The sequence below is a fragment of the Heptranchias perlo genome, chromosome 23, assembly GCF_035084215.1.
Source record: "Heptranchias perlo isolate sHepPer1 chromosome 23, sHepPer1.hap1, whole genome shotgun sequence".
Taxonomy (NCBI): Eukaryota; Metazoa; Chordata; class Chondrichthyes; order Hexanchiformes; family Hexanchidae; genus Heptranchias; species Heptranchias perlo.
Window position 1 is genome coordinate 3,764,099 of NC_090347.1, and position 18,964 is coordinate 3,783,062.

An 18,964-nucleotide genomic window follows, 5' to 3' on the forward strand; every position below is an offset into this window, starting at 1 on the left:
TACAGAGTAAAGCTCCCTCTACACTGTCTCATCAAACACTCCCAGGGCAGGTACAGGACGGGTTAGATACAGAGTAAAGCTCTCTCTACACTGTCCCATCAAACACTCCCAGGGCAGGTACAGGACGGGTTAGATACAGAGTAAAGCTCCCTCTACACTGTCCCATCAAACACTCCCAGGGCAGGTACAGCACGGGTTAGATACAGAGTAAAGCTCCCTCTACACTGTCCCATCAAACACTCCCAGGGCAGGTACAGCACGGGTTAGATACAGAGTAAAGCTCCCTCTACACTGTCCCATCAAACGCTCCCAGGGTGGGTACAGTTTGGAACTGTGAGTGATGCTAAACAAAAAAAGTGAGGAGAAAATAAGATTTTTTTGGCAAGCTCGGGGGGAATAAAACAAGTCTATTTTCAGCTCTAATTGCTGCCTTGTTCTTCAGGAGGGATTTTGCGGAGTTGATGGAGAAGTATGGCTCCCACAGTAACGCTGGATCGGCACGAAGTTCACCCACTCCCCAGGCTGCTGGTAAGACTCACGGGGGCAATAAATAATAAACCAGCCTAACAGGGCGAAGCTGCAATAGATCCGTCCTTCAGTGATTGAAAGTCACCTTTAAAAATCTTAAATAGATCAGTAGTAGAAGAGAAAGAATCTGAGAGATTCAAGTAGCATCCAGCACAGCAGAGGGTGGTGACTATAGGGATCAGTGAAGGTGGGCAGTGTCGGCAAATTCAAGAGGGAACCAGGTAAATATTTGGCAAAGAAAACACTGAGGGTGTAAGAGATAGAATGGTGGTCGGGACTTTTCAGTCGGAGCCCAGTAGTTTCTTCCAGTCCTGTAGATTCCAGTCTCCTAGATCAGCGTGTGCATATCGTGCAATATAGCATTCAAATTAACGCTGCATAATGTACATTCTAGATCAGTGCAATCCAGCGCAGGGACAGGTATAGTTCGAGGTTCATCTAGTACTCTCCAGCATAGGAGGCTGTTCAAGATCAGTGTGGAAATGTACAACGTAGCTGGTTCTAGATCAATGCGGTGATGTGCAGGGTAGCTGGTTCTAGATCAAGGTGGCAATGTGCAGCCTATCTGGCTATTGTAGATCACTGTAGTGGTGTGCAGCTTAGCTGGCTGTTCTAGATATGTGTGGCAACGTGGAGCTTAGCTGGCTGTTCTAGATCAGTGTGGCAACATGGAGCTTAGCTGGCTGTTCTAGATAAATTTTGCAACATGCAGTGTAGCTGGCTGATCTAGAGTAAAAATGGGTGACATTATAAATGACCTGATCCCTTGATATGTTGCTGTCCTTTTTTTTGCTGTTCTTGAGCTGGCCCGAAGGAAGAGTGCAGGTGAGCCCCGCAGGGGGAGTTGCCCAACTCTTGCCACAGGCAGCTACTGATATTTACATTTATGTTATGTGCTGTTCACGTAACAAACATCCCAAGGCGCTTCGGAAGAGATTGAAGGCCCCCTGAGAAGGACATGGAGATGGTCCAAGGGAGAGGAGTAGGTGTTGATGGAGCTTTCAAAGATAGGGAGAGAAGGATGAAGGATTCAGGGAGAGCGTTTCAGAGTGCAGGACATGGCAGCTGAAGGTCTGATGCTGATGGTTGGGGGGGAAGGTGTTAAGGGGGAGGCTGGAGAGTTTTTGCAACAACAACTTGCATTTATATAGCGCCTTTAACATAGTAAAACGTCCCAAGGCGCTTCACAGGAGCGATTATCAGACAAAATTTGACACTGAGACACATAAGGAGATATTTGGACAGGTGACCAAAAGCTTGGTCAAAGAGGTTGGTTTTAAGGAGCGTCTTAAAGGAGGAGAGAGAGGCGGAGAGGTTTAGGAAGAGAATTCCAGAGCTGAGGGCCCAGGCAGGTGAAGGCACGGCCGCCAATGGTGGAGCGATTAAAATCGGGGCTGCGCAAGAGGCCAGAATCGGAGGAGCGCGGAGATCTCGGAGGGTTGTGGGGCTGGAGGAGGTCACAGAGATAGGGAGGGGCGAGGGCCATGGAGGGGTAGAGTGGAGCGAGGCTGCAGAGGGATTTACAAACAAGGGCAAGGATTTGTGTGGGTGAGGTGCAGAATAACTCAACCAAATTACAACCTAAATCTTCAAAGTCTTTAAATGACTTTCTGATTGCCACGTTTAGGTAAACACTTGGAGAGCACGTCATCCACATCCTCATCCACCACTCTGAGCCCTCAGCTCTTAAGCCCGAAGGACATTGTGACGAACAACAGCGGAGCCTTCGCCGTAACCACTCCGGTAACAACCGTAAGGTAATCGTCCCCTCAGCAGCTCCGACCGGGCTCCGAGCCGCGCAGCTCCAATCTCCCTTACGGTTTGAGGAACAGAAATCCGATATCTCCGGCTCATCACGGGCTGGTTTTTCCAGCCGGCAGTGGGCTGTGACTTCACGTAACCAAGACGCTGGTTCGTTCCGGTACTGGGAACCGAACCGTGTTATCCGCTGACGAACTGAGGAGGAGCTAAGCTCCAGGCTGTGGCTCGGAACTGAAAACACGGAGCAACTTTGCTGGCTCGAGTAGCACCAGCACCTTTAACCCTTCCCAGGCTGTGGACGGACATTTGCAGAACCTCAACTGAGATCACCAGACATCAAACCTTACAATTCCGAACTCGCAGCCTGGAGCTTTTGTTAATAGTCCCCCCTCCCAAGTTAAAATCCTTTTGTTCCTTCCAACCCCTCCCCTCCGAGGGCAGGCGGATTATCCCCCTCTTATGGCCCCTGCCCAGTGGGCTGTCACGATTAGTTGCTTGCTGATTTTTTTTTCTCCTCCATCAAGAGGGAGGCCTGGGCTGTCCAATGACAGGGCTGCGATCAGAATATCTCCGTGTTGGTTAGGGCAGCAAGCCCCACCTTCAGCATCACTGCACTATAATCACACTGTGCACCGTTCCCCCATCACTCTGCACTGTAATCACACTGTGCACCGTTCCCCCGTCACTCTGCACTGTAATCACACTGTGCACCGTTCCCCCGTCACTCTGCACTGTAATCACACTGTGCACCGTTCCCCCGTCACTCTGCACTGTAATCACACTGTGCACCGTTCCCCCGTCACTCTGCACTGTAATCACACTGTGCACCGTTCCCCCGTCACTCTGCACTGTAATCACACTGTGCACCGTTCCCCCGTCACTCTGCACTGTAATCACACTGTGCACCGTTACCCTGTCACTCTGCACTGTAATCACACTGTGCACCGTTCCCCCGTCACTCTGCACTGTAATCACACTGTGCACCGTTCCCCCGTCACTCTGCACTGTAATCACACTGTGCACCGTTCCCCCATCACTCTGCACTGTAATCACACTGTGCACCGTTCCCCCGTCACTCTGCACTGTAATCACACTGTGCACCGTTCCCCCGTCACTCTGCACTGTAATCACACTGAGCACCGTTCCCCCGTCACTCTGCACTGTAATCACACTGTGCACCGTTCCCCCGTCACTGCACTGTAATCACACTGTGCACCGTTCCCCCGTCACTCTGCACTGTAATCACACTGAGCACCGTTCCCCCGTCACTCTGCACTGTAATCACACTGTGCACCGTTCCCCCGTCACTGCACTGTAATCACACTGTGCACCGCTCCCCCGTCACTCTGCACTGTAATCACACTGTGCACCGTTCCCCCGTCACTCTGCACTATAATCACACTGTGCACCGTTCCCCCGTCACTCTGCACTGTAATCACACTGTGCACCGTTCCCCCGTCACTCTGCGCTGTAATCACACCGTGCACCGTTCCCCCGTCACTCTGCACTGTAATCACACTGTGCACCGCTCCCCCGTCACTCTGCACTGTAATCACACTGTGCACCGTTCCCCCGTCACTCTGCACCATAATCACACTGTGCACCGTTCCCCCATCACTCTGCACTGTAATCACACTGTGCACCGATCCCCCGTCACTCTGCACTGTAATCACACTGTGCACCGTTCCCCCGTCACTCTGTGCTGTAATCACACTGTGCACCGTTCCCCCGTCACTCTGCACTGTAATCACACTGAGCACCGTTCCCCCGTCACTCTGCACTGTAATCACACTGTGCACCGTTCCCCCGTCACTCTGCGCTGTAATCACACTGTGCACCGTTCCCCCGTCACTCTGCGCTACAATCACACTGTGCACCGTTCCCCCGTCACTCTGCACTGTAATCACACTGTGCACCGTTCCCCCGTCACTCTGTGCTGTAATCACACTGTGCACCGTTCCCCCGTCACTCTGCGCTGTAATCACACTGAGCACCGTTCCCCCGTCACTCTGCACTGTAATCACACTGTGCACCGTTCCCCCGTCACTCTGCGCTGTAATCACACTGTGCACCGTTCCCCCGTCACTCTGCACTATAATCACACTGTGCACTGTTCCCCCGTCACTCTGCACTATAATCACACTGTGCACCGTTCCCCGTCACTCTGCACTATAATCACACTGTGCACCGTTCCCCCGTCACTCTGCTCTATAATCACACTGTGCACTGTTCCCCCGTCACTCTGCACTATAATCACACTGTGCACTGTTCCCCCGTCACTCTGCACTATAATCACACTGTGCACCGTTCCCCCGTCACTCTGCACTGTAATCACACTGTGCACCGTTCCCCCGTCACTCTGCACTATAATCACACTGTGCACTGTTCCCCCGTCACTCTGCACTATAATCACACTGTGCACCGTTCCCCCCGTCACTCTGCACTGTAATCACACTGTGCACCGTTCCCCCGTCACTCTGCACTATAATCACACTGTGCACCGTTCCCCTGTCACTCTGCACTGTAATCACACTGTGCACCGTTCCCCCCGTCACTCTGCACTATAATCACACTGTGCACCGTTCCCCCCGTCACTCTGCACTGTAATCACACTGTGCACCGTTCCCCCGTCACTCTGCGCTGTAATCACACTGTGCACCGTTCCCCCGTCACTCTGCGCTACAATCACACTGTGCACCGTTCCCCCGTCACTCTGCACTGTAATCACACTGTGCAACGTTCCCCCGTCACTCTGCTCTATAATCACACTGTGCATCGTTCCCCCATCACTCTGCACTGTAATCACACTGTGCACCGTTCCCCCGTCACTCTGCACTGTAATCACACTGTGCACCGTTCCCCCGTCACTCTGCGCTGTAATCACACTGTGCACCGTTCCCCCGTCACTCTGCGCTGTAATCACACTGTGCACCGTTGCCCCGTCACTCTGCGCTGTAATCACACTGTGCAACGTTCCCCCGTCACTCTGCACTGTAATCACACTGTGCAACGTTCCCCCGTCACTCTGCACTGTAATCACACTGTGCAACGTTCCCCCGTCACTCTGCTCTATAATCACACTGTGCACCGTTCCCCCGTCACTCTGCTCTATAATCACACTGTGCACCGTTCCCCCGTCACTCTGCTCTATAGTCACACTGTGCACCGTTCCCCCGTCACTCTGCACTGTAATCACACTGTGCAACGTTCCCCCGTCACTCTGCACTATAATCACACTGTGCATCGTTCCCCCATCACTCTGCACTGTAATCACACTGTGCACCGTTCCCCCGTCACTCTGCACTGTAATCACACTGTGCACCGTTCCCCCGTCACTCTGTGCTGTAATCACACTGTGGACCGTTCCCCCGTCACTCTGCGCTGTAATCACACTGTGCACCGTTCCCCCGTCACTCTGTGCTGTAATCACACTGTGCACCGTTCCCCCGTCACTCTGCGCTGTAATCACACTGTGCACCGTTCCCCCGTCACTCTGCACTGTAATCGCACTGTGCACCGTTCCCCCGTCACTCTGTGCTGTAATCACACTGTGGACCGTTCCCCCGTCACTCTGCACTATAATCACACTGTGCACTGTTCCCCCGTCACTCTGCACTGTAATCACACTGTGCACTGCAATCACACTGTGCACCGTTCCCCCGTCACTCTGCTCTGTAATCACACTGTGCACCGTTCCCCCGTCACTCTGCGCTACAATCACACTGTGCACCGTTCCCCCGTCACTCTGCACTATAATCACACTGTGCACTGTTCCCCCGTCACTCTGCACTGTAATCACACTGTGCACCGTTCCCCCGTCACTCTGCGCTGTAATCATACTGTGCACCGTTCCCCCGTCACTCTGCGCTGTAATCACACTGTGCACCGTTCCCCCGTCACTCTGCACTATAATCACACTGTGCACTGTTCCCCCGTCACTCTGCACTGTAATCACACTGTGCACTGCAATCACACTGTGCACCGTTCCCCCGTCACTCTGCTCTGTAATCACACTGTGCACCGTTCCCCCGTCACTCTGCACTGTAATTACACTGTGCACCGTTCCCCCGTCACTCTGCGCTGTAATCACACTGTGCACTGTTCCCCCGTCACTCTGCACTGTAATCACACTGTGCACCGTTCCCCCGTCACTCTGCACTGTTTTCACACTGTGCAACGTTCCCCCGTCACTCTGCGCTGTAATCACACTGTGCACCGTTCGCCCGTCACTCTGCACTGTAATCACACTGTGCACCATTCCCCCGTCACTCTGCGCTATCATCACACTGTGCACCGTTCCCCCGTCACTCTGCACTGTAATTACACTGTGCACCGTTCCCCCGTCACTCTGCGCTGTAATCACACTGTGCACCGTTCCCCCGTCACTCTGCGCTACAATCACACTGTGCACCATTCCCCCGTCACTCTGCACTGTAATCACACTGTGCACCGTTCCCCCGTCACTCTGCACTATAATCACACTGTGCATCGTTCCCCCGTCACTCTGCACTGTAATCACACTGTGCGCCGTTCCCCCGTCACTCTGCGCTGTAATCACACTGTGCACCGTTCCCCCGTCACTCTGCACTGTAATCACACTGTGCACCGTTTCCCCGTCACTCTGTGCTGTAATCACACTGTGCACCGTTCCCCCGTCACTCTGCACTGTAATCACACTGTGCACCGTTTCCCCGTCACTCTGCGCTGTAATCACACTGTGCACCGTTCCCCCGTCACTCTGCACTGCAATCACACTGTGCACCGTTTCCCCGTCACTCTGTGCTGTAATCACACTGTGCACCGTTCCCCCGTCACTCTGCACTGTAATCACACTGTGCACCGTTTCCCCGTCACTCTGCGCTGTAATCACACTGTGCACCGTTCCCCCGTCACTCTGCACTGCAATCACACTGTGCACCGTTCCCCCGTCACTCTGCACTGTAATCACACTGAGCACCGTTCCCCCGTCACTCTGCACTGTAATCACACTGTGCACCGTTCCCCCGTCACTGCACTGTAATCACACTGTGCACCGGTCCCCCATCACTCTGCACTGTAATCACACTGTGCACCGTTCCCCCGTCACTCTGAACTGTAATCACACTGTGCACCGTTCCCCCGTCACACTGCACTGTAATCACACTGTGCACCGTTCCCCCGTCACTCTGCACTGTAATCACACTGTGCACCGTTCCCCCGTCACTCTGCACTGTAATCACACTGTGCACCGTTCCCCCGTCACTCTGCACTGTAATCACACTGTGCACCGTTCTCCCGTCACTCTGCACTGTAATCACACTGAGCACCGTTCCCCCGTCACTCTGCACTGTAATCACACTGTGCACCGTTCCCCCGTCACTGCACTGTAATCACACTGTGCACCGTTCCCCCATCACTCTGCACTGTAATCACACTGTGCACCGTTCCCCCGTCACTCTGCGCTGTAATCACACTGTGCACCGTTCCCCCGTCACTCTGCACTGTAATCACACTGTGCACCGTTCCCCCGTCACTCTGCACTGTAATCACACTGTGCACCGTTCCCCCATCACTCTGCACTGTAATCACACTGTGCACCGTTCCCCCGTCACTCTGCACTGTAATCACACTGTGCTCCATTCCCCCGTCACTCTGCGCTGTAATCACACTGTGCACCGTTCCCCCGTCACTCTGCGCTACAATCACACTGTGCACCGTTCCCCCGTCACTCTGCGCTGTAATCACACTGTGCACCGTTCCCCCGTCACTCTGCGCTACAATCACACTGTGCACCGTTCCCCCGTCACTCTGCGCTGTAATCACACTGTGCACTGTTCCCCCGTCACTCTGCACTATAATCACACTGTGCACCGCTCCTTCGTCACTCTGCACTGTAATTACACTGTGCACCGTTCCCCCGTCACTCTGCACTGTAATTACACTGTGCACCGCTCCCCCGTCACTCTGCACTGTAATTACACTGTGCACCATTCCCCCGTCACTCTGCAGTATAATCACACTGTGCACCGTACCCCCGTCACTCTGCGCTGTAATCACACTGAGCACCGCTCCCCCGTCACTCTGCGCTGTAATCACACTGAGCACCGCTCCCCCGTCACTCTGGGCTGTAATTACACTGTGCACCGTTCCCACGTCACTCTGCACTGTAATCACAATGTTCACCGTTCCCCTGTCACTCTGCACTGTAATCACACTGTGCATCGTTCCCCCCTCACTCTGCACTGTAATCACACTGTGCACTGTTCCCCCGTCACTCTGCGCTGTAATCACACTGTGCACCGTTCCCCTGTCACTCTGCACTATAATCACACTGTGCACCGTTCCCCCGTCACTCTGCACTGTAATCTCACCGTGACACCGCTCCGCCGTCACTCTACGCTGTAATTGCACTGTGCACCGTTCCCCCGTCACTCTGCACTGTAATCACAATGTGCACCGTTCCCCCGTCACTCTGCACTGTAATCACACTGTGCATCGTTCCCCCGTCACTCTGCACTGTAATCACACTGTGCACCGTTCCCCCGTCACTCTACACTGTAATCACACTGTGCACCGTCCCCCGTCACTCTGCACTATAATCACACTGTGCACCGTTTCCCCGTCACTCTGCACTGTAATCACACTGAGCACTGCTCCCCCGTCACTCTGCACTGTAATCACACTGAGCACTGCTCCCCCGTCACTCTGCGCTGTAATCACACTGTGCACTGTTCCCCCATCACTCTACACTGTAATCACACTGTGCACCGTTCCCCCGTCACTCTGCACTATAATCACACTGTGCACCGTTCCCCCGTCACTCTGCACTGTAATCACACTGAGCACCGTTCCCCCGTCACTCTGCACTGTAATCACACTGTGCACCGTTTCCCCGTCACTCTGCACTGTAATCACACTGAGCACTGCTCCCCCGTCACTCTGCGCTGTAATTACACGGTGCACCGTTCCCCTGTCACTCTGTGCTGTAATCACACTGTGCACCGTTTCCCCGTCACTCTGCGCTGTAATTACACGGTGCATCGTTCCCCCGTCACTCTGCACTGTAATCACACTGAGCACTGCTCCCCCGTCACTCTGCGCTGTAATTACACTGTGCACCGTGACACCGTTCCCCCGTCACTCTGCACTGTAATCACACTGTGCACCGTTCCCCCGTCACTCTGTCCTGTAATCACACTGTGCACCGTTTCCCCGTCACTCTGTGCTGTAATCACACTGTGCACCGTTTCCCCGTCACTCTGCACTGTAATCACACTGTGCACCGTTCCCCCATCACTCTGCACTATAATCACACTGTGCACCGTTCCCCCGTCACTCTGCACTGTAATCACACTGTGCACCGTTCCCCCGTCACTCTGCACGATAATCACACTGAGCACCGTTCCCCCGTCACTCTGCGTTGTAATTACACTGTGCACCGTGACACCGTTCCCCCGTCACTCTGCACTGTAATCACACCGTGACACCGCTCCGCCGTCACTCTACGCTGTAATTACACTGTGCACCGTGGCACCATTCCCCCATCACTCTAGGCTGTAATCACACTGTGCACCGTGACACCGCTCCCCCGTCACTCTGCACTGTAATTACACTGTGCACCGTTCCCCCGTCACTCTGCACTGTAATTACACGGTGCACCGCTCCCCCGTCACTCTGCACTGTAATTACACTGTGCACCATTCCCCCGTCACTCTGCACTATAATCACACTGTGCACCGTACCCCCGTCACTCTGCGCTGTAATCACACTGTGCACCGTACCCCCGTCACTCTGCGTTGTAATTACACTGTGCACCGTGACACCGTTCCCCCGTCACTCTGCACTTTAATCACACCGTGACACCGCTCTGCCGTCACTCTACGCTGTAATTACACTGTGCACCGTGGCACCATTCCCCCGTCACTCTAGGCTGTAATCACACTGTGCACCGTGACACCGTTCCCCCGTCACTCTGCGCTGTAATCACACTGAGCACCGCTCCCCCGTCACTCTGGGCTGTAATCACACTGAGCACCGCTCCCCCGTCACTCTGCGCTGTAATCACACTGTGCACCGTTCCCCCGTCACTCTGCACTGTAATCACAATGTGCACCATTCCCCCGTCACTCTGCACTGTAATCACACTGTGCATCGTTCCCCCCTCACTCTGCACTATAATCACACTGTGCATCGTTCCCCCCTCACTCTGCACTGTAATCACACTGTGCACCGTTCCCCCGTCACTCTGCGCTGTAATCACACTGAGCACCGCTCCCCCGTCACTCTGCACTATAATCACACTGTGCACCGTTCCCCCGTCACTCTGCACTGTAATCACACTGTGCACCGTTCCCCCGTCACTCTGCCATGCAATTAAATTGTGCACCGTGACACCGTTCCCCCGTCACTCTGCGTTGTAATTACACTGTGCACCGTGACACCGTTCCCCCGTCACTCTGCACTTTAATCACACCGTGACACCGCTCCGCCGTCACTCTACGCTGTAATTACACTGTGCACCGTGGCACCATTCCCCCGTCACTCTGCACTGTAATCACACTGTGCACCGTGGCACCATTCCCCCGTCACTCTAGGCTGTAATCACACTGTGCACCGTGACACCGTTCCCCCGTCACTCTGCGCTGTAATCACACTGAGCACCGCTCCCCCGTCACTCTGGGCTGTAATCACACTGAGCACCGCTCCCCCGTCACTCTGCGCTGTAATCACACTGTGCACCGTTCCCCCGTCACTCTGCACTGTAATCACAATGTGCACCATTCCCCCGTCACTCTGCACTGTAATCACACTGTGCATCGTTCCCCCCTCACTCTGCACTATAATCACACTGTGCATCGTTCCCCCCTCACTCTGCACTGTAATCACACTGTGCACCGTTCCCCCGTCACTCTGCACTGTAATCACACCGTGACACCGCTCCGCCGTCACTCTACGCTGTAATTACACTGTGCACCGTGGCACCATTCCCCCGTCGCTCTAGGCTGTAATCACACTGTGCACCGTGACACCGCTCCCCCGTCACTCTGCACTGTAATTACACTGTGCTCCGTTCCCTCGTCACTCTGCGCTGTAATCACTCTGTGCACCGTTCCCCCGTCACTCTGCACTGTAATTACACTGTGCACCGTTCCCCCGTCACTCTGCGCTGTAATCACACTGAGCACCGCTCCCCCGTCACTCTGCGCTGTAATCACACTGAGCACCGCTCCCCCGTCACTCTGCGCTGTAATCACACTGAGCACCGCTCCCCCGTCACTCTGGGCTGTAATCACACTGTGCACCGTTCCCCCGTCACTCTGCACTGTAATCACAATGTGCACCGTTCCCCCGTCACTCTGCACTGTAATCACACTGTGCACTGTTCCCCCATCACTCTACACTGTAATCACACTGTGCACCGTTCCCCCGTCACTCTGCACTATAATCACACTGTGCACCGTTCCCCCGTCACTCTGCACTGTAATCACACTGAGCACCGTTCCCCCGTCACTCTGCACTGTAATCACACTGTGCACCGTTTCCCCGTCACTCTGCACTGTAATCACACTGAGCACTGCTCCCCCGTCACTCTGCGCTGTAATTACACGGTGCACCGTTCCCCTGTCACTCTGTGCTGTAATCACACTGTGCACCGTTTCCCCGTCACTCTGCGCTGTAATTACACGGTGCATCGTTCCCCCGTCACTCTGCACTGTAATCACACTGAGCACTGCTCCCCCGTCACTCTGCGCTGTAATTACACTGTGCACCGTGACACCGTTCCCCCGTCACTCTGCACTGTAATCACACTGTGCACCGTTCCCCCGTCACTCTGTCCTGTAATCACACTGTGCACCGTTTCCCCGTCACTCTGTGCTGTAATCACACTGTGCACCGTTTCCCCGTCACTCTGCACTGTAATCACACTGTGCACCGTTCCCCCATCACTCTGCACTATAATCACACTGTGCACCGTTCCCCCGTCACTCTGCACTGTAATCACACTGTGCACCGTTCCCCCATCACTCTGCACTATAATCACACTGTGCACCGTTCCCCCGTCACTCTGCACTGTAATCACACTGTGCACCGTTCCCCCGTCACTCTGCACGATAATCACACTGAGCACCGTTCCCCCGTCACTCTGCGTTGTAATTACACTGTGCACCGTGACACCCTTCACTCTGCACTGTAATCACACCGTGACACCGCTCCGCCGTCACTCTACGCTGTAATTACACTGTGCACCGTGGCACCATTCCCCCGTCACTCTAGGCTGTAATCACACTGTGCACCGTGACACCGCTCCCCCGTCACTCTGCACTGTAATTACACTGTGCACCGTTCCCCCGTCACTCTGCACTGTAATTACACGGTGCACCGCTCCCCCGTCACTCTGCACTGTAATTACACTGTGCACCATTCCCCCGTCACTCTGCACTATAATCACACTGTGCACCGTACCCCCGTCACTCTGCGCTGTAATCACACTGAGCACAGCTCCCCCGTCACTCTGCGCTGTAATCACACTGAGCACCGCTCCCCCGTCACTCTGGGCTGTAATCACACTGTGCACCGTTCCCCCGTCACTCTGCACTGTAATCACAATGTGCACCGTTCCCCTGTCACTCTCCACTGTAATCACACTGTGCACTGTTCCCCCGTCACTCTGCGCTGTAATCACACTGTGCACCGTTCCCCTGTCACTCTGCACTATAATCACACTGTGCACCGTTCCCCCGTCACTCTGCACTGTAATCTCACCGTGACACCGCTCCGCCGTCACTCTACGCTGTAATCACACTGTGCACCGTGGCACCATTCCCCCGTCACTCTAGGCTGTAATCACACTGTGCACCGTGACACCGCTCCCCCGTCACTCTGCACTGTAATTACACTGTGCACCGTTCCCTCGTCACTCTGCGCTGTAATCACACTGTGCACCGTTCCCCCGTCACTCTGCACTGTAATCACACTGTGCACCGTACCCCCGTCACTCTGCACTGTAATCACACTGAGCACCTCTCCCCCGTCACTCTGGGCTGTAATCACACTGTGCACCGTTCCCCCGTCACTCTGCACTGTAATCACAATGTGCACCGTTCCCCCGTCACTCTGCACTGTAATCACACTGTGCGTCGTTCCCCCGTCACTCTGCACTGTAATCACACTGTGCACTGTTCCCCCGTCACTCTACACTGTAATCACACTGTGCACCGTTCCCCCGTCACTCTACACTGTAATCACACTGTGCACTGCTCCCCCGTCACTCTGCACTGTAATCACACTGAGCACTGCTCCCCCGTCACTCTGCACTGTAATCACACTGAGCACTGCTCCCCCGTCACTCTGCGCTGTAATTACACGGTGCACCGTTCCCCCGTCACTCTGTGCTGTAATCACACTTTCCACCGTTTCCCCGTCACTCTGCGCTGTAATTACAAGGTGCATCGTTCCCCCGTCACTCTGCACTGTAATCACACTGAACACTGCTCCCCCGTCACTCTGCGCTGTAATTACACTGTGCACCGTGACACCGTTCCCCCGTCACTCTGCACTGTAATCACACTGTGCACCGTTCCCCCATCACTCTGCACTGTAATCACACTGTGCACCGTTCCCCCGTCACTCTGCACTATAATCACACTGTGCACCGTTCCCCCATCACTCTGCACTGTAATCACACTGTGCACCGTTCACCCGTCACTCTGCACTATAATCACACTGTGCACCGTTCCCCCGTCACTCTGCACTGTAATCACACTGTGCACCGTTCCCCCGTCACTCTGCCATGTAATTAAATTGTGCACCGTGACACCGTTCCCCCGTCACTCTGCGTTGTAATTACACTGTGCACCGTGACACCGTTCCCCCGTCACTCTGCACTGTAATCACACCGTGACACCGCTCCGCCGTCACTCTACGCTGTAATTACACTGTGCACCGTGGCACCATTCCCCCGTCACTCTGCACTGTAATCACACTGTGCACCGTGGCACCATTCCCCCGTCACTCTAGGCTGTAATCACACTGTGCACCGTGACACCGTTCCCCCGTCACTCTGCGCTGTAATCACACTGAGCACCGCTCCCCCGTCACTCTGGGCTGTAATCACACTGAGCACCGCTCCCCCGTCACTCTGCGCTGTAATCACACTGTGCACCGTTCCCCCGTCACTCTGCACTGGAATCACAATGTGCACCATTCCCCCGTCACTCTGCACTGTAATCACACTGTGCATCGTTCCCCCCTCACTCTGCACTATAATCACACTGTGCATCGTTCCCCCCTCACTCTGCACTGTAATCACACTGTGCACCGTTCCCCCGTCACTCTGCACTGTAATCACACCGTGACACCGCTCCGCCGTCACTCTACGCTGTAATTACACTGTGCACCGTGGCACCATTCCCCCGTCACTCTAGGCTGTAATCACACTGTGCACCGTGACACCGCTCCCCCGTCACTCTGCACTGTAATTACACTGTGCTCCGTTCCCTCGTCACTCTGCGCTGTAATCACTCTGTGCACCGTTCCCCCGTCACTCTGCACTGTAATTACACTGTGCACCGTTCCCCCGTCACTCTGCGCTCTAATCACACTGAGCACCGCTCCCCCGTCACTCTGCGCTGTAATCACACTGAGCACCGCTCCCCCGTCACTCTGCGCTGTAATCACACTGAGCACCGCTCCCCCGTCACTCTGGGCTGTAATCACACTGTGCACCGTTCCCCCGTCACTCTGCACTGTAATCACAATGTGCACCGTTCCCCCGTCACTCTGCACTGTAATCACACTGTGCATCGTTCCCCCCTCACTCTGCACTGTAATCACACTGTGCACTGTTCCCCCGTCACTCTGCGCTGTAATCACACTGTGCACCGTTCCCCCGTCACTCTGCACTATAATCACACTGTGCACCGTTCCCCCGTCACTCTACACTGTAATCACACTGTGCACCGTTCCCCCGTCACTCTGCACTGTCATCACACTGTGCACCGTTCCCCCGTCACTCTGCACTGTAATCACACTGTGCACCGTTCCCTCGTCACTCTGCACTGTAATCACACTGTGCACCGTTACCCCGTCACTCTGCACTGCAATCACACTGTGCACCGTTTCCCCGTCACTCTGCGCTGTAATCACACTGTGCACCGTTCCCCCGTCACTCTGCACTATAATCACACTGTGCACCGTTCTCCCTTCACTCTGCACTGTAATCACACTGTGCACCGTTCCCTCGTCACTCTGCACTGTAATCACACTGTGCATCGTTCCCCCGTCACTCTGCGCTGTAATCACATTGTGACACCGTTCCCCCGTCACTCTGTGCTGTAATCACACTGTGCACCGTTCCCCCGTCACTCTGCACTGTAATCACACTGTGCACCATTCCCCCGTCACTCTGCGCTGTAATCACACTGTGCACCGCTCCCCCGTCACTCTGCGCTGTAATCACACCGTGACACCGTTCCCCCGTCACTCTGTGCTGTAATCACACTGTGCACCGTGACACCATTCCCCCGTCACTCTGTGCTGTAATTACACTGTGCACCGTGACACCGTCCCCTCTGGATACACTGTGCACCATGACACCGTCCCCTCTGGATACACTGTGCACCGTGACACCGTCCCCTCTGGATATACTGTGCACCATGACACCGTCCCCTCTGGACACAGTGTGCACCGTGACACCGTCCCCTCTGGACACAGTGTGCACCCTGACACCGTTCCCTCTGGACATAGTGTGCACCCTGACACCGTCCCCTCTGGATACACTTTGCACCATGACACCGTCCCCTCTGGATATACTGTGCACCGTGACACCGTCCCCTCTGGATACACTGTGCACCGTGACACCGTTCCCTCTGGATACACTGTGCACCGTGACACCGTCCCCTCTGGACATAGTGTGCACCCTGACACCGTCCCCTCTGGATACAGCCCTAACTGCTCCGTGCCCCCACTTCCCCTTGATCAGTAATCCTCAGCATTTTTAAAAATTCATTCTCACGATGTGCCCTTCCCTAGTTATCCTGATTTGATACAACTGATCAGTTAAGATTTAACCACGTTGGTGTGGGACTGGAGTGAGATTTCGGCCCAGATTCGATGAAGGACGGCAGGTTTCCTTCCCCAACGGACATTCGTGATCCACTTGGTTTTTATTACAATTCGTCAGTTTCATTTGTACTGACACCAGCTTTTTATTTTTTTTAAACTGAAATTTAATTCTCAAACTGCGCACGGTGGGTTTTGAACTCATGTTTTACTGCATTATTGGTCCAGTAATATAACCACTATGCTACCGTACCCACTGTACTTACTGGAGCACAAGGTGTCAAAGGGAAGCAAGGCATCAGGGAGCAGGGGGAACGAATAGTTGCACCTCACACTGTAACTCAGCAATACCCACCTTTGTGAAACCTCATCCTCTGCATCAGACTCATTTTTAAAAGCCGGCCTGATTTCCGCTGTGATTTTCCCTTTCATTCAGTGACAGTGCAATTCAGCTGATTTCCGTTCCCAAGGTAATGGGCCTCGGCTTGAACATCGTGGGGGGGACCAACAAGCCCGAGGGACCCATGGTGTTTGTTCAGGAAGTGATACCTGGAGGAGACTGCCATAAGGTCAGTACGCGGAGGCTTTATGCAATAACTGGAGCGCGAATGTTCAGTTTTGGGGAGCAGTCTATTCCTAATCGTTCAGTTAAACGACTTTATATTAACAGGAGTAGACTGTACAGCATCTAGTGTTTGTTTATTTTTAATTTATGGTCGGCATTTAAACTGAAAGTCAGCCCTAAAAGTCAGCTGGTGTACTTCCGTTCTTCGGGAACTTTCCGGAATAACAACTACTTGCATTTATATAGAGTCTTTAACCTAGTAAAACATCCCAAGATGCTTCGTAGGAGTGTAAATCAGACAAAGTTTGACACCGTGCCACATAAAAGATTATTACTTAAGATAAAAAATCACGGGATTGGGGGTAATATTCTGGCATGGGTGGAGGATTGGTTATCGAACAGGAAGCAGAGAGTTGGGATAAATGGTTCATTTTCGGACTGGCAACCAGTAACCAGTGGTGTTCCACAGGGGTCGGTGCTGGGTCCCCAACTCTTTACAATCTATATTAACGATTTGGAGGAGGGGACCGAGTGCAACATATCAAAATTTGCAGATGATACAAAGATGGGAGGGAAAGTAGAGAGTGAGGAGGACATAAAAAACCTGCAAGGGGATATAGACAGGCTGGGTGAGTGGGCGGAGATTTGGCAGATGCAATATAATATTGGAAAATGTGAGGTTATGCACTTTGGCAGGAAAAATCAGAGAGCAAGTTATTTTCTTAATGGCGAGAGACTGGAAAGTACTGCAGTACAAAGGGATCTGGGGGTCCTAGTGCAAGAAAATCAAAAAGTTGGTATGCAGGTGCAGCAGGTGATCAAGAAAGCCAACGGAATGTTGGCTTTTATTGCTAGGGGGATAGAATATAAAAACAAGGAGGTATTGCTGCAGTTATATAAGGTATTGGTGAGACCGCACCTGGAATACTGCATACAGTTTTGGTCTCCATACTTAAGAAAAGACATACTTGCTCTCGAGGCAGTACAAAGAAGGTTCACTCGGTTAATCCCGGGGATGAGGGGGCGGACATATGAGGAGAGGTTGAGTAGATTGGGACTCTACTCATTGGAGTTCAGAAGAATGAGAGGCGATCTTATTGAAACATATAAGATTGTGAAGGGTCTTGATCGGGTGGATGCAGTAAGGATGTTCCCAAAGATGGGTGAAACTAGAACTAGGGGGCATAATCTTAGAATAAGGGGCTGCTCTTTCAAAACTGAGATGAGGAGAAACTTCTTCACTCAGAGGGTGGTAGGTCTGTGGAATTTGCTGCCCCAGGAAGCTGTGGAAGCTACATCATTAGATAAATTTAAAACAGAAATAGACAGTTTCCTAGAAGTAAAGGGAATTAGGGGTTATGGGGAGCGGGCAGGAAATTGGACATGAAGCTGAGTTCGGATCGGTCAATGCCCTGTGGGTGGCGGAGAGGGCCCAGGGGCTATGTGGCCGGGTCCTGCTCCGACTTCTTGTGTTCTTTAGATTTGTGGTTGGGATCAGATCAGCCATGATCTTATTGAATGGCGGAGCAGGCTCGAGGGGCCGATTGGCCTACTCCTGCTCCAATTTCTTATGTTCTTATGTTCTTATAATGAGATATTAGGACAGGTGACTAAACGCTTGGTCAAAGAGGTAGGTTTTAAGGAGCGTCTTAAAGGAGGAGAGAGAGGCGGAGAGATTATGAGAAGGAATTCCAGAGCTTAGGGCCCAGGCGGCTGAAGGCACGGCCGCCAGTGGTGGAGCGATTAAAATCGGGGATGCCCAAGAAGAATGGTGTGCTGGGGGTGGAGTCTCGGGCTGTGCCAAACGTGGCCAGTGGTTGTAGGGGGGTTGAGGCCGGGACAGGGACTCCCTACGTCCTCAGTGGGACACTCCGAGGAGTCCCTGGTCCACTGATCAGACCCGCTGTACCTCTGCGACTTTGGGCGTCGAGGCCAAGTTCGGCCGGGGGGTGGGGGGAAAGCACTTTTTTTTTTCACAAATCATTTAAAAGCAGCCCCCATACAAGGCTCCGCATACGTATCTCAGGGTGTCAGCCGTGGGTCAGTGGGTACCGCTCTCCCCTCTGAGTC

At 53.7% G+C, this 18,964-nt stretch overlaps 1 protein-coding gene across 4 annotated transcripts in view; it reads left to right on the plus strand.

The window, feature by feature from the left end:
* Positions 1-18,964, plus strand: part of stxbp4 (syntaxin binding protein 4) — a 209,382-nt gene that overhangs the window by 37,621 nt on the left and 152,797 nt on the right. For all 4 annotated transcript variants that reach the window (XR_010966940.1, XM_068003828.1, XM_068003829.1 and 1 more), the window contains 3 exons: positions 443-528; positions 2,156-2,285; positions 16,766-16,898. Coding sequence is in view for 3 of the 4 variants with exons in the window: in XM_068003828.1 (XP_067859929.1) it covers positions 443-528; positions 2,156-2,285; positions 16,766-16,898 (349 nt within the window). In the remaining variant the exon portion in view is untranslated. The remainder of the gene's footprint in view (positions 1-442; positions 529-2,155; positions 2,286-16,765; positions 16,899-18,964) is intronic.